At 45.6% G+C, this 21,022-nt stretch overlaps 1 protein-coding gene across 2 annotated transcripts in view; it reads right to left on the bottom strand.

Moving 5' to 3' along the window:
• Itpr2 (inositol 1,4,5-trisphosphate receptor type 2) overlaps window positions 1-21,022 on the bottom strand; it is a 398,346-nt gene that overhangs the window by 228,898 nt on the left and 148,426 nt on the right. For both annotated transcript variants that reach the window (XM_057792035.1, XM_057792044.1), the window contains 4 exons: window positions 18,208-18,337; window positions 13,185-13,242; window positions 11,784-11,949; window positions 9,934-10,107 (listed from right to left, as the gene is read on the bottom strand). In XM_057792035.1, coding sequence (XP_057648018.1) covers window positions 9,934-10,107; window positions 11,784-11,949; window positions 13,185-13,242; window positions 18,208-18,337 — 528 coding nt within the window. The remainder of the gene's footprint in view (window positions 1-9,933; window positions 10,108-11,783; window positions 11,950-13,184; window positions 13,243-18,207; window positions 18,338-21,022) is intronic.

Genomic DNA, 21,022 nt, shown 5'->3' with positions numbered 1-21,022 from the left:
TCTTTCCGATTTTGTTTGTCGATCCGAATTCAGTTTAGCTGCCACTCAGAAGGAATGTCTCCTCACCACCACCCCTGCACACACTCTTCAGAGAGCTGAATAAGAACCCCCGCAGGGGGCTGGAGAGATGGCTCAGAGGTTAAGAGCATTGTCTGCTCTTCCAAAGGTCCTGAGTTCAATTCCCAGCAACCACATGGTGGCTCACAACCATCTGTAATGAGGTCTGGTGCCCTCTTCTGGCCTGCAGGCATATACACAGACAGAATATTGTATACATAATAAATAAATATTAAAAAATTAAAAAAAAAGAACCCCCGCAGGGCGACGAGGTCCTCCACCTCCATCCTCAAGGGCAACTCCAGCAGCTACTTAGGAAGATGTCTGACAGGTCACAGAACGAGTAAAACCCGCAGAGAAGCATGTCTGGCCTTGCATGCAACATTCATTTGGACCACTGTGGAATCTTGGGTGACAGTTTTCTGTATCCCTGGAAGATGTGTAAGGCTACTTGAGGGCTTGAGGCAGGATTCACAACAGGTCCATGACAGCTAGAAGATACCTTGCTTCCAAGTTCCCTTCAACCCAGGTCCAAATTCCTTTCCCACAATTCCATCCCATCAACAAATTGGCAAAAAGTATGCCCTAGACAGTTTCCTTTTCTCTAGCTTTAGGAAACACAAGGAATATGTTTGATTTATAGACTTTTGTTCATTTTAGACTGGATTTCATGTACCCCAGGTTGGCTTCACACTTCCTATGTAGCCTAACATGGCCCCACACTGATCTTCCTGACTCAACCCTGAGTGCTGGGACTACAGGCTTTTGCCACCACACCTGAATATTGAACTTATCTGGGTGTTCCCATCAGATTACTGCATTTCCTGTATCAGAGTAAAGACCCATCATGCTTCCAGAATTAGACTAATTAGATAAATAGCTGGATTTATTGACCCCAAGTTGTACTTTTACTAAAATTGGAACCTTCTAGATCAGTTCCCTGTTTAATGGTGACACAGAACCATAAAATTATTTTATTGCTACTTCATAACTATAATTTTGCTACTGTTACATGTCGTGGGAGTTCAATTCATTTAGCCAATGACTTTTGGAGTGACTTGGCATGGGTATGGTTTTCTCTGGAGGTGGGACGAAAAAATGGAGGAGAAGGGTCATGCACTCTCTCTTGGGTGGTCAGAGCTGGAGCAAGTCTTACAGTTGGTCCTTATCGCCCAGGTGGAGCAGCAGCATCTGGGTCAGCAATAGTGTCTACTTTGTTCAGTATTCATGAGTTTCTTTTTCCATTGCACCCCTTAATAAGTTGTTAATAGACTTTTGTGGGTCTGTACTTCAGTTATGAACTGTAATGTAAAATGTACCTGTGTTTTCCAATGATCTTGGACCACCCCTGTGAAAGGCTCACTCAACCCCAAAGGGGTTTTGATCCACAGGTTGAGAATCACTGATCTAGAAGATTCATTATAATCTTGGGAAAGCCAACATATGAAGGACCTTAAATACCTGGTCAAACAAACAGAGAAGTCAGGTTTACTGTCTGTTCTTCCCTTATTGACAAGTTGTGCCTGTGTCTCTCTTTGTTTGAGCCCAGACTTTTACTTCTGCCCTTGTAAACTCAAGATGAGAACTCTGCCTCTCTTCTGTGCTGAGAAACACCATAGGTTAAAGCACTACAGAACTGAAGGCTAACACACCACAGTGGTCAGGATGAGCCCACAGCATCCCTGACACACCTAAGGATGGCTTACAGAGGAAGAGGAACTGTAAACCAAGCTTCAGCAAGAGAAGATGAGCGAGCTCTTCCTCCAGAGGCAGCACAGATGGGCTGTGTGCTCTGCTGGACACAGAGTGGGTCTGGTTTCCAGGAAACTGCTCTCCCCATTCCCACAGAAACTTTTCAAAGGGCACCAGTGACAATGGAGTGTCTCTGTGAAGATGACTAAGACCACACCCTACAGATGTCAACAGCTGTCTCTGTGAAGATGACTAAGACCACACCCTACAGATGTCAACAGCTGTCTCTGTGAAGATGCCCAGACTACACCCTACAGATGTCAACAGCTGTCTCTGTGAAGATGACTAAGACTATACCCTACAGATGTCAACAGCTGTCTCTGTGAAGATGACTAAGACCACACCCTACAGATGTCAACAGCTGTCTCTGTGAAGATGACTAAGACTACACCCTACAGATGTCAACAGCTGTCTCTGTGAAGATGACTAAGACTACACCCTACAGACATCAACAGCTGTCTCTGTGAAGATGACTAAGACCACACCCTACAGACGTCAACAGCTGTCTCTGTGAAGATGCCCAGACTACACCCTACAGACATCAACAGATGTCTCTGTGAAGATGACTAAGACTACACCCTACAGATGTCAACAGCTGTCTCTGTGAAGATGACTAAGACTACACCCTACAGACGTCAACAGCTGTCTCTGGGAGTGCTCAGACTACACCCTACAGATGTCAACAGTTGTCTCTGGGAGTGCTCAGACTACACCCTACAGACATCAACAGCTGTCTCTGTGAAGACGCCCAGACTACACCCTACAGATGTCAACAGCTGTATCTGTGAAGATGCCCAGACTACACCCTACAGATGTCAACAGCTATCTCTGGGAGTGCCCAGACACACCAGCAGTGGGACCCGAAGAAAAAGGGATTGCCACTGCTTCAGGCACGAGTCACAGGTCTCTCAGGAAACTGGGAGAAGAGAGAGACAGACAGCCAAGCAATGGCAGCCCCTTGTTTAGACTGCACCCTCGAGGATACTGCTCAGTTCATTCCATTTCCTGTACCACGTGTCCACCAAAAGAGCAACAACATGAGATTCAGAAGCAAAAGAACAGACAGGGATCCACACTGGGTGAGTATTAAAGATACACACACACACACACACACGTGTTTGAAAAGGAAAGGAAACATTGGAAACTACACAGGGGCATAAAAAGAAATAGGTTTAAAAAAAAGGTGGGGGGGAGTCATGGGGGGGATAATTATCAATAAAATAACCCTAATGGGGCCTTCTCTCCGGAACACCGTGATGCCCAGGTGACCCGCTTCACAGACTAAATAAAGGGAAGGTGAGCAGGAAGGGCAATCCTGACTTAACCCACTCAGAGACACTTTCCCGACTTAATTCCCTTCTAAATTTAGAAGCCGTGTCTTTGAAGGTGATGAGTTAGTGATTGTTCTAATGCTGCTGACAGCTTGTCCCCTGGCCCGCCGACCTTCGGAAATGACATCAGTGTCCACGGCCCTCGAAGACACATTTCATAAAGGATAAGGGAACGCTGGGGCACACGGGGGCTCGGCTCACAGACACTGGGCGTGGCATCTGTGCCCTTCTCTGTGAGCCTTAGAGATCAGCTCCAGCAATGGGACAATTGGAGTCCTATTCTAAAGTTCGATGTTCCCGAGGATACAAAGATAAGGTGTTTCACGTTTTGCCTGCAGTGATACCTACCAATTCGTTTCTGTTTAAATTTTGTTGAAATCTTTCATTTAACGGTGGATGAAGGGCCCCTTTCACTAGGAAAGTCCCCTTTCATCCCTGCTAAACGTCACTTTCATGAGCAGCTGCATGAGTATTTTATCAGATTAAAAAAAATAGGATGAGCATCTTTAAATTTAATATATTCAACATAAGTCACAGAAAAAAAATACGTATGTGCCAATATAAGGGTTTTTTTTCAATGAAATCTTTCCTCAAGCCCTTAGAGGGCCTGTACTGTCAGCACTGAGAAACCTAAACTGTGGGCATAAAAGTAGGAGTATGAAATATTTTTAATCAGCATCACTTATAAAATAAAATAATCAAATAAAAATTGAAACTTTCAGTTACTGAAGCCATGTTTAAACATTAGTGACGCCCAGGATCCGTGCTATGTGGTCCTCTAACACTTAGCAGCTGAGAACCAAAGTGCTCTGATTTGCTCAGAGCCATACCAAAGGCCGCGTTTACAGGCAGCCTCTGTGAAACCCGAGCACAAAGGGACCATGGTGCCCACGGCCTGCTGGCGTGTACGCTGCCTGCTATTGGCTGTTTCCTCTGACACCCTGACACCGGAACAGATCCCATCCTGTATGTTGCCACTGCCCTTGGCCGCTGTCTCCCACAATGCAGGTTATTCATCTGTGTACGAGTCGACTTTGCTGCTTCTCGCAGCTCTTCTTTCCTCTCCTGAAACGACCCCGCTTCCGTCAGCTCCTGCCCCCGGTTCACTCATGGGCTCACACCCAGGCAGGTGCCAACGGCTCTCAGGTGCCTCCCACCTTGGTCCCGGGTCTCCTGAAGCATCGTCCGGAATCCACTTGCTGCCTCCTTGGAACTCTCCAGGTCATTTCTAATACCAATCACTTACTCCTGTGGCTGTTGCCCTTGAATACAAAACAAGCCTATGTTATATGCGTGGACTCTGCCACACTGTTTTATAGGTGTCCAATCTGCAGGGCAAGAGCCATGTCTGCAATAATAGATTGGATCCAGACCTCAAATTTTAGGAGATGAGAGACTCCTGTGTGTGCCGGGGTGAGCATGTAGGGAAAGGAAGTCATAGTATGCTAGGCAGAGACTCTGCTCCAGAGAAACACAGGCACTGACCGGGGAAAGGGCTCAGCGGGGTCCACATAGTCCACAGCCCCATCAGTGCAGACACCAAAGCGGGACAGACAGATACAGGGCATGAATCACAAAAGGACCGGTGATGGTTGACAACTGTCAGCAGAACATGATGAGCCCCTTCTAGACAACATCCAGACGTGACAGATTAAATAGTTAAGATGCCTCTTTCCAGTTGGAAGCCAGAAACCATGAAAGTTCAGAACAGTCAGAAGCCCAGGATTCAGTGACGCCCCTTGGGGCTAAAGCCAAAGCTGGCAACCTAGAGTCTGAGTGTGAATGTGGGGGAGGGGGAGGAGGGAGGAGAAGAGGGAACTCGTGGAGGAGGCAAGTCTGGTTGCCAAGAAAGATGAAAATTCTGGCCAGAAGCCACAGAGCCACAGACATCAAAGGGAGACACCGCAGTCGTGAGTCAGCGAAACAGCCCACAGGAAGGACAAGGGCACTTGCAGGCTTGGTTTTGCTCTGGCCACAGTCTAAGGGGGTGCCCCCTCGAGATCCTGTACACAAAGAGAAACCCACTTCAAGATTTGGGACTAGAATTCCCACTAGAAAGAGGCCCCAAAGTCCCAAATCAAAGTCTGCATTTAATGTGGTTACAAAACAGAGCTTCTCTAGATTAAATTCTGGCCCCAGAGGAATGTCATATAGAATGGACCTTCATAGTAATAATAAAACAATCCCACTAAAAGCCTGAAGAAAGCCAAGAGCTTCTGCGGGAACACACCTACCTACAAAGAAGCTAAGTTCTGGACATAAAGGTATTTTACAACATTTCTGGTCTCTGGGACAACTCCTGCCAGCTCCATCTCCTAAGCAGAGTCATTGTCAGAGGTCTCCGACCTACAGGCTGTGCATGGACCACCCCAGAAGGCAAATGCCAATGTTAGCTTTGCAGCCCAGGACCCGGGCTCAGAACAAGTGTCAGTCAGTGTTCAAGGCTCTACACCCAAGATCCCTATCTTGAGACAGGCTAGCACTAGGGATCTCTGCGGGCTCAGAGCAGCAGCGCCCCCTGGCAGCAGGCTTCAGCAACTACGAGTGCCCTAAGAAGGAAAGCACCTCTTTCTTTCACATCTGCTTGTATCTACTGGATACCAACACGTACAGGCTCCGATCTGCAAGCACACAACGGTAGGTACTATTGCACAACCAAAACGACATCCTTAGCTTGGTATGTACTCAGAGAGACATGGTGGACTACCCACACACGGACTCCTGCGGAGATAAATGTGGTCTATGTGGGATTATGGGAAAATGTTACATACACACTAAGTCAAAGAAGCCCGTTGTTATATGATCCAACCACGCTGCACTCTACAGAAAGTTGAACTACAGAGTCTCTGGGAATTCCACTGGGAGAGGGGATTGGGTGAAGGGCGGGACTGCTGGGCAGCAGATCTCCTCTGCAGATGGGAGTGACATCACTCATTGTTACAGAGCCAGGCACACAAGGCAGGAAGTCTAGGAGAACCCTGTGCCACCCATGTGGAGTTCCTCTCTAAACCAAAAGCTGTTCTGAAAATGCAGCCGCTAGAGAAAATGTAAGAAATGTAAAATGAAGTAGCATTCCTAAGAATTTCCAGATGCGGCTGGAGAGATGGCTCAGTGGTTAAGAACCCTTGTTACACTGGAGGAAGACCTGGTTTCAGTTCCTAGCGCCCACATGGCAGCTCACAACCTCCTGTTCCTCCAGTTCCAGGGGATCTGACACCGTCTTCTGGTGCCACGGACACCAGGCACACATGTGGTACACAGACACACAGGTAGGCATAAAAAGCGAATCTTAAAAAATAAAAATTTTAAAAATCAGAAAAGAAACTCCCAGCTACCTCAAAGTCTAGAAGAAGTTCATACAGAATATCAAGTAGATGTGAATCTGGAAATTTAAAAAACAATAACATCTGATGAAAACCATCAAACAAATATGAGAAAAATCAATTTTCAGTTATGAAAAAGTATGGTTGTAATGGCTGAAGTTAAATTTTCATCTGGTATGGTAAACCAGATAAGATTGCATGAAAACAGACATGCAGGAGTTTAGATAAATTATTCAGTGTTTACTGCAAAGCAGCAAGTTTGAGAAAGCCGAAACAAAAACCAACAGATACACATTTACATTGACCTATCAGCAATATACCCATGGCCCCTCTCCCTCTCTCTCTCTCTCTCTCACACACACACACACACACATATAAAAACAAATATTAAAAAAATAAAGTTGGAGACTTATTGCTTGCTTTTCTGGTATCTAATCACAGCTTACTATTCACATTGTCTGTTGCTCAAGGTCACTGAGGTCATGCCGACTGTCCACTGAGGTCACGCTGACTGACTGTCCACTGAGGTCACGCTGACTGACCATCCACTGAGGTCACGCTAACTGACTATCCACTGAGGTCACGCTGACTGACTGACTGTCCACTGAGGCCACACAGACTGGCTGTCCACTGAGGTCATACTAACTGACTGTCCACTGAGGCCGTGGCTGTTCACTGTGGCAGTGGTAGCTGACTATTCGATAAACTTTCTGTTTCTGTGGTAAACGTCATGACTAAAAGCACCCAGGGGAGGAAAGGGTTTATTTAATCATATATGCCAAGGCAGGAACTAAAGGCTGGAGCTTAGATATAGGAAACAACGCCAAGTCCATGGAGGAATGCTGCTTACTGGCTTGCTCTCATGGCTCACTCTGCTTGCTCTTCCATAAAATGACCAACCAGGGGTAAACCTGCCCACTATGGGCTGGGCCCTCCAGCATTAATCCTTGATCAAGAAATGTCTGTGGCTACAAACTTTCCTTCTGGTGGCCAACCTGATGGAGGTATTTTCTCAGTTGAAGGTCCCTATTCCCCGATGACCCAAGCGTGTGTCAAAGTGACACGGAAAACCGTAACCAGCACCCCAACACAAACACCCCATCAAGGTTTTGCTTGCTGACACCTTACAGTATGCTGTACTGTTTGTGCAGCAGATGATAAAATAAGTCTTGGAAAATCAAAGCAGTGCGTCTCATATGCCAAGCAGCAGACCTTGGGTGTCTGGTTGCAACCCTCCCACGCCCACTACCAACTGCCTCTGCATTGTTGCCTCCGCTCCAGTTATTAACTCGGGTCGTCTCCCTTTCTACCCGCTTAGCTCTGCCTGCAGCCAGTGCTGGTCTCTCCAGCTCCCCTGCAGTGACAATCTGAAATCCAGTCCAGCTCGTGCTGGCCAGATAAGCTCAGGTGCCACTTAGATGCCAAGAGGAAACTACAAGCATCTCCCAGGAGTTGTTGGAGCCAAACAGGAAATTTCCAGAAGACAAGACTGCTCCCTCTGAGTTTCTGAGTCACTGCCATATCCCACACTTTCAAAGAGTGAGTCCACGGGGTGGGCAACAGTCAGTGGCAGCCTCCAACTCTACATTTCCCAAATATTTAATTCCTCATATTAAACCACTTCTAGTCAGCATACCTAAAATAATTTCCATCTCTTGAATCAATAAATCTGGAATTCAGCACATGAGGAAGCTTCCCTACTCACTCTCTGAATCCCTGGAAAACTAAAGTCTTATACCATAAGGTATACAGTAATGTCTTATACCATAAGGTATACAGTAATGTCTTATACCATAAGGTACACAGTAATGCCTTATACCATAAGGTATACAGTAATGTCTTATACCATAAGGTACACAGTAATGCCTTATACCATAAGCTATACGGTTTCATCCCGAGAACAGATGCTATTAATCTGAATGTTCTTCTTCCTTTTCATATGCATGAGAACGCCTGAGAAGCCCCATACCATGGCAGAAGGCTCTCCTCCACCTTCCCTCGGTGAAAAGTGAAAGCCAGGGACTCACAGCCTCCTTGTCACATTTCATCGGCTTCTTTTTAAAAATAATTTATTTTTATGTTCATTGGTATTTTGCCTGCATGTCAAGCTGTGTGAGGGTTTCGGATCTTGGAGTTACAGATATTTGCAAGCTGCCATGTGGGTGCTGGGAACGGAACCTGGGTCCTTTGGAAGAACAACCAGTGTTGCAGCTGCTGAGCCATCCTCCAGATCTCTCATCTGAACTGTTACAAGACATTTCTCTGGTGTAGCTTTCATCAAGAGCACCGTGAGCTAAGGTTAGGGCTGTGGAACCCAGGGATTGAACCCAGTTCACAGACTTGGCATCAAGACGCTCTATCTGCTGAGCCATCTCTCCAGCCCAGCTAAAGACCTCTATCGAAATAACTCAAATAGGTATGTTTAAGTCAGATGAGAAAAAAACAGTAAAGTTCCTAGAACACATATAAAATATGACTTTTCAAAAAGCAGAGGTATTATAAGCTATGAAAGCACAGCAACTCGTTACTATTATGTCAGAAAGCACAAACGTACGGAAGCTGGATTTTATCATTCAGATGCTGGCTAGGTCCTAGATCCACAGCCTTGGGGGCTCTGGGTTTTTCAAGCTTTAGTTTATTGAACTTAAAAAGTCATTCCTCAAGTTCTTTGTGACTTGAAAAGGAGATTACACAAAAGCATCTGCTCTTTGGCGTGGACAAGGGAAGCACTAAACAAATGCTAACGTTTTCCTCACTTCAAAAGCAAGTTATGGAAGAATTTATGCCCCACCTCGGGTCCTAACTGATCACATTTTTAAAGCAAATTTTTTATGGACTAGGAAGTCTGTATTCCACAACACGTTTCAAAATGTAGGAAAACCCCGTGAAGGACAGAGAGAGGAATTAGAGCTAGCCACCGCCCTGAGACCTGACGTGGGAGGCCACTGCTTCTGCTCCACCTCGCAACTCCTCGGCATTTTTAATATTTAATACTTAATATTCATATTTAATTGCCATTTTCTGTGCCACCATTCTACAACTCGAAGTGCTCTAAGTATCCCAGAGCTGCACCGGGTGAGCCTCCCCATGCCTCTACATTCCTGAACATTAAAAACACCCAAGTGGACCACTAGGCAGGCTCTCCAGGAACTACCAATTACAATGTTGGTGGTAATTAGCTTTCATATAAGCATTACCGGTAAAACTTTTAGTTTTTTAAAAACACGGGGGCTGGATCCCTGGCTTAACAGGCAAGGGCTGTAACTGCTCTTCCAGAGGACCCAGGTTTGGTTCCTACCACCCATGTGGGTGGCTCAGAAACCTCTCTATCCTCAGTGCCAGGGGGTATGGTGCCCACTCTGGCCTGTATGGGCACTACAGGCATGGTGCACAGACATGTATGTAGGCAAAACACTCATATACATCTATTAAAAACAATTTTCTTCCTAAAAGTGATCTTGGATGCAAACCTCATTGGTCTCTTCGCCTCCTTTGGCCTGTCCTTCCCCAAGCTCTCCATTCTCGTAGCTGCTGCTCTTCTCAACCCACAGCTCCGACTTTTCCACCGTCAGCCGCAGTTGGTCGAGATCTGCCTTAATCTGCTTGTAGTTATCAACATCTTGGTTTGACACCAGCAACTGCACCTAAACACAGAAGGGTTTAAGACTCTTTAAACTCTTCCGCAGCTTTCTGTATCCCTAGTTCCGGTACACCTAAATCCCCAACTTTAAACATTCATTAGCTGAAGTTCGACATTTACAGAACACTTAGGGATATTTGTCTTATGAACTCCAGCCAATATATTCTCATGTGAAAAGGAATTCTTAGATGTGTACTCTCAAAAAGCTTTCAAAACTTCTGTTAAGTAATTTAACATAAAAGTTTAGGGGGTTGGAGAAATGGCCCAGGGATTAAGAGCACTTGCTGCTCTTGCAGAGGACTTAAGTTCAGTTCCCGGAATCCACATGGTAGCTCACAACCTCCTGTAACTCTAGTTTCCAGAGATCTGGCATCCTCTTCTGGTCTCTGTGGGTACTGCACACATAAGATGGATGTAGTTACATGAGTGAAAATATCCACATAAATAAATCAAAAGTAAGCAAATCTTCTTTTACAAGGTAATTTCTAATTTCATTGTTAGAGTTCATCTTTCTGAGGTTTTCTATACATGTATGTTTAAAATCAAAACATAAAGCCCCATGTAAGAAAATATTAATGGTTATGACATACATTTGCTAGTATAACCAGCAGTTTCATAGCTTGAGATAATCATACAATTTATAATATATACATACTACATGGCACATACATGTAAAACATGTGCATCTAAATAGTTACTATTTGACTTCTTCATAATCTGTTAGTATATTCCCACAAAGCTTCCTAATACAGGCCCAGACTCCATTAAACACAAAACAACAGTGAGATACCCAAACATGCAAGTAATCACTGAAAGATTAACGTGAAATCCAAACATCGTGGAGGTCAAGAATGATCCCATCACATGGGGTAGGATGGATCCCATCACAGGACAGGATGGATCCCATCACAGGACAGGATGGATCCCATGACAGGACAGGATGGATCCCATCACAGACACGATAGATCCCATCACAGACAGGATGGATCCCATCACATGGGGCAGGATGGATCCCATCACAGGACAGGGTGGATCCCATCACAGGACAGGGTGGACCCCGTCACAGGACAGGATGGATCCCATCACAGGACAGGGTGGACCCCGTCACAGGACAGGATGGATCCCATCACAGGGGATAGGATGGATCCCCATCATAGATCCATCATTATATTCTGTGGCCAAAATAACAGCAGTGACAACAAACTCCTAATGGGTAATCTTCCTCAGCACCTCCTCAGTTTTAGAGTCTGTCGTTTTTATAAAGATCACTTGTGGGAGACCCACTCTAAAGCAGGTCCCAGGTAAACACAGACAAGACTTCAAATACTTTCAAAACAAAAAGTAGCAAACTAGGTATTACAGTGCATGCCTGCACTACACTAGCACTGGAGGAGCAGAGGTGGTGGTGGGCGGGGGAGCGACTGCGAAGAGTTCAAGGTCAATCCGAGCAACAACTGAATTCTGGGCCAGCCTGTGCTACTGAGTGAATCCTGTCTCAACAACTAGAAACAGGGTCCAAGGAAAACAGCCTCATCTGCAGCCACCATCAAACTGGGATTGCAAACACTTTCAGAACTCCACGGTCCTTGACCTTAGGTGTTCATTTTCTTGCACACAAAGTTGAGGACTGAGCCCAGAGCCCCTGTGTGCAGGGCAAGCAGGGGCTCAACCCCAGCTCACCTGTTTAAAGGCCTGCAACACTTCTGCTCTCTGGCTGAAGTGCTTGAAGAGCAGCTGCAGGGCTCCCGACAGCAGCGGGGGGTAGTCGTGCATGATCAGATGGATGAGGACCCGCAAGAACGTCCTGCCCCCTTCGTCATCAAGCTGAACTGGGGTCTTCTCCTTTCTATAAAACCAAAAGAAATTCTAAAATAACACATCACTATATATATATATATATATACATATATATATATGATATTTAAATTATATCTGTTTTTTAAAACTTAAACCTTGTTTCCCCAAAATAAAAAATGAAGAGGAGGATATTGTTACTTCCTGATCTTATATAACTGATGTGGGAGCAATGACAAAGATGGCTCCTCAGCCAATCTCAAGAGTTAATCACCAACACACTTGTAAAACAAGCATTGAGCGATCCCTAAATCACTCTTCATTAATTGTTATTTAGCATATAAAATAATGGGTTTCATTATGACCTTTCCATACACAGCTCGTTGTTAGTTCAAATTTCCCACTGTCCTTTGTCCTCCTTGCCCCTCCACTCGTCTCCTCCCCCTTCTGAGAAAGTATTGATTAACGATGTTGACCAATGGCCCAGAGTCCAAGCGATCACCACATGGCAAGTGGGGAGGGACAGTCACAGACAGACAGCCCTCACTTTCTTCTAGCAGGGACTCTTCAAACTGATGTGGAATATCTGATTTCTCATGCATAAGTTAAGGACAGCATCAAAAGATGCTACTTTCTTGCCCCAGCTAAGACTCTGGGATGCAGTGTATTATGAGATACCACAATGTTTCTACTCCAGGGGCTAATGGGTATCTGTATGCTGCTGCCATCATCTAAGGAAAGAAAAGCTAAGAATTCTGAGAAAGTTAAATATGTGGATCTCCTTTGTCTCTTTTTTCTTTTGAGACAGCATTTCTCTGTCTATCTCTGGCTGTCCTGGAATTCATACTGGAGACCAGGCTGGCCTTGAACTCACAGAGATCCACCTGCCCCTGCCTCTCGAGTGCTGGGATTAAAGGTGTGCGCCACCATTGTTGAGCCTCCCATAATTTTAAGGTGACTTAAAAGTAAATTCCAAGCCTCATTCCTGGCAGAAATTATGCTAGCATCAATTGGGGTATCTAAACATGCAAAAAGATGAAAGATAACAAACTATGGATCAAATTCTAGGTAATCCATATTCACATGTAAGATAAAGACTCATGCCGGGCGGTGGTGGCGCACGCCTTTAATCCCAGCACTTGGGAGGCAGAGGCAGGCGGATCTCTGTGAGTTCGAGACCAGCCTGGTCTACAAGAGCTAGTTCCAGGACAGGCTCCAAAGCCACAGAGAAACCCTGTCTCGAAAAACCAAAAAAAAAAAAAAAAAAAAAAAGACTCATTACAGTACCTTCCGGCAAACATCGTTTCTGCCTGAGCCGCAATCTCGTCGATGTCAGGAACAATCGCTGTGGAGACACACAGGGAAGGACTTCATTTGGTTTTAATTCATGCTCATATCCACTTACTTGAAGATATTTTTATTTTAATACTTTTTTGTGACACTGAATGTTAATAGTTAAGAAAATTTCAATACAGTTCCACCTCATCAGTGTGATGGTCCTTTGTCAACTTGACCCAGTGCAGAATCACCCAGGAAAACATATTGGGTTAACCTGGGGGCATGTTGGGGGGGGGCGGCTGTCTTGATTACTAATGTTCAATGATGTGGGAAGATCCAGCCCTCTATGGGCAGCATCATTCCCTAAGTCCTGAATTATACAGAAGTCAAAATGAGCACAAGCAAGCAAGCATGTGTGCACTGACTTCTCTCTCATCCTGGGTGTGAACATGATTCTCTCAAGGGCATGTTCTGTGACTTCCCTGCAACAATGGACCATAACCTGGAAATACAGACCAAAACAAACCCATTTCTCCCCTAAATTGTTTTTTACTGGAGTGTTTTATCACAGCAGCAGAAACAAAACTGGAAGAAACTGGAACATCCTAACATGCGGAAGTTTCTGCACGTGTATGTGTGTATTTAGACACAAATGTGCCATCTCCCTCTTTAACACTTTAATATAAGCTGCACTTATATTACTTGTACTATGCTTATATGGCTGCCATCAAATGTGTTAAAAGATCAGCAGGCATCTTTACAAAGGTGTTCTTACTTATAAGTGTGTGTACATGTGCACTTGATATGTCAAATACATATGTGTATCCCTACATAAACACACACACACGCTGCAATAGTGATGGCATAGAAGAGTAGTTTTCCCTCCTTTATTTTTATTTCATGTCTGTGCACCACCTGTGTACAATATCCACAGAGGCCAGGAGAGAGCGTCAGATGCCCTGGGACTAGAGTTACGAACTGTTGTGAGCCACCATGTGGGTGTTGGGAATCTCACCAGACTGCTTCAGGATCAGCCAGTGCTCTTAATGGCTGAGCCATCTCTCCAGACCCAAGGGGAAGACACTTTCTTAAAAAAGAATTAGAATCCATGTAAAGAACCATGTCACCGTGGTCCCCATCAACATGACCTTTCTACATTTGAGATTCCTTCTCTTTTTCTTGTAGAATGGAGCCATTTCTCATGTGACCCAACCATGAGTCCTCACCATGTCCTGCCGCCACCATTTTGAAGATACTTTTACTAAGACAGCAAGTTCAAATGATAAATAGATAACATATTTCATCTCTAAAGCATGAAAAGAAAGATATGAAACAGAGGGGAAAATACTATTCTCTCCAGAAAGGTGTCTCTCTCTCTCTCACACACACAGAGAGAGAGAGAGAGAGAGAGAGAGAGAGAGAGAGAGAGAGAGAGAGAGGGAGGGAGGGAGGGAGGGAGGGGGAGGGAGGGAGGGGGGAGGGAGGGAGGGAGGGAGGGAGGGAGGGAGGGAGGGAGAGAGAGAGAGAGAGAGAGAGAGAGAGAGAGAGAGAGAGAGAGAACGACTCCAGCAGAGAGAGCATTTTCTGGAGCCTTTAACCTTCACTTGGGTACTCAGAGCTCATGGTTCCAGAAGTCTGGCTTCTGGGAGTCAATAACTGTTATGTTTCCGTCAATGCAGTCGCCAGCATGACTTTCTGGTTCTGCCTGATTGTTCCTGGAAACAGCCCTTTGGGGTACGGCACTTCTGAGAAGCTGCAATGTTGCAGGGGTGCCAGGAGCAGCTCCTCGCCTGGGCAGATGTGGCTGCTGTCTGCAGGAAGGTTGCCTGCAGGTCAGAGGTGGGGGTGGGCAGATGGTCTTGTCCCATCCTCATCATGGTGAACTGTTCTTGTCCCCCTGACTGATGGCTTCAGGAGGAAGCGGCTCCTAACTCTGTCCAGAGGTTTCCTATCTACACAACTGCTGGCCTCAGAAGAGCTTTGCTAACTGACTGTCTCCATCCTAAGATGTAGTTTATGGCCAACCAGGACTGACCTGGCCCAACCAGTAAAAAGCTGAGTTAATAACTCTTAGTCTTCACAAAGTCCTGTCTATGGCCTCGAAATTTTACAGCCATTTTTTATGCTCTTTCAGGTTATGTTCCAAGTCTCAGAAAACTCTCATTTTTAAGACAGGGTTCCAAAGCAAGACACAAAGCTCCGGGAGCACACAGGCGAGCCTTGGGGGGCTCTCCTCCTGTTCTCTGGCTAAGCGTGGCTTCCCCACAAACACTGCCCTTCAGCTGCAAGCCCTTCATGCTGCCCTTTGATCCAGACGTGGACACTGTTTTCAGATTTCCACCAGAGAACACAATGTGCAGAAGGTTCAGACTCTGCAGCTGAAGCAGTCTCGGGGGTTCGGGGCTTTGAGGACTGCGGTAGCCCTCACTGTCAACCTGCCTGAATTTAGAATCACCATGGAAACACACCCCTGGCTGTGTCTGTGAGGATGATTCCAGGAAGGTTTCACTGAGGTGGGAAGATTCCCCGGAATGTGGGGGGCACCACCCCCAAAGGCTGGGGTCCTGTCCTAGAAGGGAGAAGGTAATCTGAGCACCAGAGGTCCTTTCCCTGCTTCCTGACTTGGAGACTTGTGACCAGACAGCTCACGCCCCACCCCTTGCTGCCCCTCCTATACTGAACTACAACTCAGGACAGGCATGAGCCAGACACAGTGCCAAACACAGGACCTCTACCTATCACTGTGGGGGCAGTGTCGGGACAGGCATGAGCCGGACACAGTGCCAAATACAGCAAATTCCTCCATCCTTCCACTGCTCTGTTTCAATTTCAACTGGTAGAGATTATCATCTTCTGACAAAGAGATACTTTTTTTTTTTTTTTTTTTTTTTGGTTTTTCAAAACAGGGTTTCTCTGTGTATCTCAGGTTGTACTGGAACTTACTCTGTAAACCAAGCTGACCTCGAACTCACAAAGATCTGCCTGCCTCTGCCTCCTGAGTGCTGGGACTAAAGGCATGCGCCCACCACTGCCCAGATAGATATTTTTTTAAAGATATAAATGAAAGGGGTCTTTAAAGCAGAATGCAAAAGCAAGAATCACAAAGAAGCCTTATGGCAATTCATTATTTTCTAAGCTTATTAAATACAAATACACACACACATATACACACACAAAACACAGATATACATGTGTATATATACACATGCATCTATATATGTGTGTGTATGCATAAACATATTTATATATACATGTATACACACATACATATGCACACATGCCTACATACACAGTGCATATATGTATATATAAGCATACACACATATATAAATCACACACATGCATACACATATACACACATGCACACATATGCATACATGCAAGTATGTATACATAAATGTACATACATATACATATGTACACAGACAACACATGTACACATATATACAAATATATGTACACACATGTGCACACATAGAATTTGAATAGAAGTTCCTTGTATGGGTAGACAGTGCTACTTCTAGGAAATAAAGGTTATTAAATTACAATCTCAGTACAAGGCACAGAATACCTTCCTGTGAGTTATTGATCCATCAGAAAGGCCCCAGGGGCACCCTGAACAACACAGGCTATGGTCTGTTCTTGGTTGCCCCCAAAACTGCCCCCAATTTCTGAACACACCATTCTCTTTGGATTCAAGACAGCGAAACCAACCTCAACAGAGCAGGGAGCTCTCCTTCTGGATAGCTTACAGAGAGCCAAAAGGTACGAGGCAGGCCACTGGGGGAGAAAATACTTCAAGTCTCAGCTAGTGCTGGACGCTGCATATTTCAATACTGACATGCTGGCAAGATGTGCCCACCGACGCAATAGTGGCATGGTGGTTATAGGAGCAACCAGTCACTTTGTGATTGGATATGAGGCTGGCAAAGCAGGGGGGATTTAATGCCACTGAAAAGCCCATGACTGGGGAGATCACAGGCCCTTTAGTGAAATCTGCTGTTGTTTTACTAAATGCCTGTGCTGCCAGAAATTTTCCCAAACATTTCTGTTTATATGCGTAGATCTGTGCTGCTCTCTGCTCTGGTCAGAGAAGTTTCTTTTTGTGCAGGTAATGGGTAATGCAGAGAACTGGTCAAAACACGGAGTGTAAATAACACTGAGTGTGCAGCCGCAGATGTGCCATCTCTAACCTCCCACCATCCAAGGTGCGGGAACTTTGTAGAAGATGGGGCAGAAAGAAAGTAAAAGCCAGTACAGGGAGAGGAGTCACGTTGACATTAGACATGGTGTGGCTGGTGCACACATCAACTCACAGCAGCTGAGGTTACCTCCACAAGACCAGGCCAGACAAACTCTAGCGTGGATACTGGCAACAGAAGGCTGCTCAGGAAAGGAGTCATGGTTCTTAGAAGACATGGTTACTGGTAGGTCGGCCATGCCCTAGCCAATAGCCACAAACCTACATCATATGGGTAGCCCTGATGTGGGAATCTACTCTGTGTGCTGTGAATATCTTTTATTACCATTGGTTAATAAAGAAGCTGCTTTGGCCTATTAGTTCAGGCTTCTTATTAACTAACTCTTACATCTTAAATTAACCCATTTCTATTCATCTGTATATTGCCACGAGGCTGTGGCTTACCAAAAAGGTTCCGGTGGCATCTTTCTCCTGTGGCAGCTACATGGCATCTCTCTGTCTCCATCTACTCTCTCTACATCTCTGTTCAGATTTTCTGCTTGGCTCTACTCTACTAAGCCACTGACTGAAACAGCTTTATTCATTAGCCAATAAAAGCAACACATATGCAGAAGGACATCCTAAGGGGTTGTCAATAACAGTAAAAACAAGGAAATGAACTGGAGAGAGAAGCAAGGTGTGGGGAAGGGGCCGGAGGGAAACAGTGCTGGATGGGTATAATCAAAATGACTTGTATAAATACACGAAATTTCCAAGGGAATAAAAAGTATTATTTAAGATCCATCTAAAAGGAAAACAGAATGCAAATAATAAGCACTGTCCCCAAGATACCTGATGGCAGTAGTGTGTCTGGGGAGTTGTTGGCAGAGGCGTCACCATTGTCATTGTTCTCCCCAAACTCCTTCTTGTATATGGAGAGCATGTACGAGATCCGGTAATCCAGTCTGACGCTCAGGATGAACTGGAAGAAGCAACACGGCACACTTAGCTATGCCATTCAGCTAAGATGGCACAGCCATCAGCACAGAGCTAACACACAAGTCACGGGCTGGGGAAATGGCTCAGTGGGTAAAGCTCTTACCAAAAAAGCCAGGAACCCAGGTTCCACACCCAGAACTCAGGTAAAGATGGAAGGAAGGAACCAGCTCTGCAAAGTTGTCCTCTGACCTCCACAGTGAACATGTGGTTCATGTGCCCTCATACACACATAATGGATGTTTAATACAAACCATGACACAGACCAGCCACAGTGCTATCAGTCTTCCAAACGAACCAATCAGAGGCCTTACTAGTAAACTATAAACTCTTGCTTGTTTACCTGTTTTGTCAGCTTTAAGACGAAAAAAAGAAATATATTTTCATTGATCAGAATTAATGAAAGCCCACAGCAATTAATTAATCAATTTGAGATTATTTTCCTTTGTTTGTTTGTTTGTTTGTTTGTTTGATTGGTTGGTTGGTTGGCTGGCTGGCTGGCTGGCTGGCTGGCTGGCTGGCTGGCTGGCTGGTTGGTTAGCTGGCTAATTGGTTGGTTAGTTGGTTTCGAGACAGGGTATCCTATAGCCCAGGTTGGCCTCAAATGCCCTATGTAGCAGAGGATATCCTTGAACTCCTGTTCCTCCTCCCAAGAGCTTGGATCACAGGTGTGTGCCACCATACCCTGTCTACACTGAGTTTCAGAAACAAGGACATCTGGCGTCCCACAATTGTTCTCTGGATATTACAGGTAGGGGTGCCTTTTGGATCTGAGGAGATGATGCTGATATGATCCCAGACACACTGCAGTTTCCTGTGCTGAGAGGAAAATCCTGGAGCTGCTTTTGTGCATGAAAAGGCTTGGGCTTCAACTGCAGTGGAGTTGGTTCAGCCTCGCTGACGAGCAGGGCTGAGCCATGGGATCAGAGAAGGCCACAGGAGGGGTGCACCTGGGAACTGGTCTGTGATAAGCTCGATCTTCTGAACACAGCTATTACCCGTGTCCTGTGGTCTCTAAGGGCCTCCTTGGTGAACAGCAAACACTATGGTTGCCCAGGCTTATTAGAAAAGCTGGCTTCTGTGTCCTCAGGAGCCCTCATTTTTCTGTCTATTTCCGTGGCCCTTCCTTCCTCCCCAGGCCCTGTCCCCTCTCTCAGTACTCAGACTCTTCTTTCCCACGATCACTGTGTCACACACAATGTCCAGCTGCTCCTCATGCTTCTTCAGAGTTCACTGTTTCTTGATTCTCTTCTCTGCCCACGAGAGCAAGGTCTCAGGACACTGAACGTGCCTATGGCACTGTTTATGGCTCCACAGGCACTCAGCTCCACTGGAGCTCACAGAATCTCACTTCACCGCCTTGCTCCTCTGAGGTGTCTAGCTATGAAGATGCAGATATGGCGTGAGATAAAGAAGCTGATGGCAACAAAGCAGAGAAAAGGCTGGGCATGGTGGCTCACACCTATAGTCCCGGCATCCTCAGCTCCCGGGGAGCTGAGGTAGGGGGATTCCCATGAGTTCAAGAGCAGCCTAAGTTACATAGAGAGCTCTGGGCCAGTCAGAGCTTCAGAATAAACCTTGCCATAAAAGATAAAAACAAATTTTAAAACACTTGTAAAGGCAGAGCGAGTGAGTAAAGTCAGAAGGTGAGAATAAAACCATGTTCTTAAATGAGGTCAAGAGGGGAGGCAGAGAGCCGGCAGTCGCCAGTGAGTGCAGCCGCCAAGGTTTGTTGAAGGGATGTTCTGAGAAGGTAGTAGGTGGTAGCAGGAATGGGAAGATCCTGGGTGAATGGTCAGACAGTGAAAGGGGTTCAGGGAAAACTCGTCAGGTGCTGAGCAGCCACACAGCACCACCTCCCAATGTCTCTGCGAGCGGCACCATCGCTGAAACCAGAGTTGACCATGGGTCACATGCATCAGTGGTGAGGCTGACCTGGGGGCCCCTCCGATCCCTTTCTCAGCTTTAGGCTAAGAACACTGCATGAATTTTCAAGGCCATGAGCGTAGGGTGGGGAAGCCTGCCAACATTTCTGAGGACTCGGCCTTTGGGAACTCTGGAGGAACTGGGAAATGTTTTATGATTATAAATCTAATTACTTGGAATGAAAACTGCACAGAGCCTTCCAGGACTGCTGGCTCATTTCTGGTAGCGCTGTCTACATTAGAAGATGACGAAAGATTTGGGAAACTCTGTCCACATTCTTAAGCTACAAGCTCCATCCTCTGCGTCTGGAATAAATGATAGGAATGGTACCTTACGCTTGCTTCTCAGACTGACCCCAGATGGAGATGCTAGAAATCATAGTGGGGGTCTGGCACATGGATAACTGAGCTCATTAAACTGATGAAGTTAGACTTGGCTAACTCAGGGTGGGGGGAATCCCCAGCCTCTCAGAAACACAAAGAGGGGTAATTGTGCAAAGTAATAAAATCAACAATTAACAAGTTTGTTAATAACGATTAGGGGGGCAGTGAAGCAGGGTCTTCCTTTGTTGCCCAGTCTGGCCTTGAACTCACAGAAATCCTCCTGCCTCAGCCTCCTGAGTGCTAGAATTACAGGAGTGTACCAAATGTGTCGTTATCCTGTAACAACAGGAAATTTAAACACATAGGATCCACAAATACGTTTCAAGCAATTGAAAAACAGAAAATGATTTCATTTATTTCAT

Source organism: Chionomys nivalis, chromosome 1 (assembly GCF_950005125.1).
Source record: "Chionomys nivalis chromosome 1, mChiNiv1.1, whole genome shotgun sequence".
NCBI lineage: Eukaryota > Metazoa > Chordata > Mammalia > Rodentia > Cricetidae > Chionomys > Chionomys nivalis.
The sequence above is the reverse complement of the archived record's forward strand: the minus strand, read 5'-3'. Positions and strand labels throughout refer to the sequence as shown.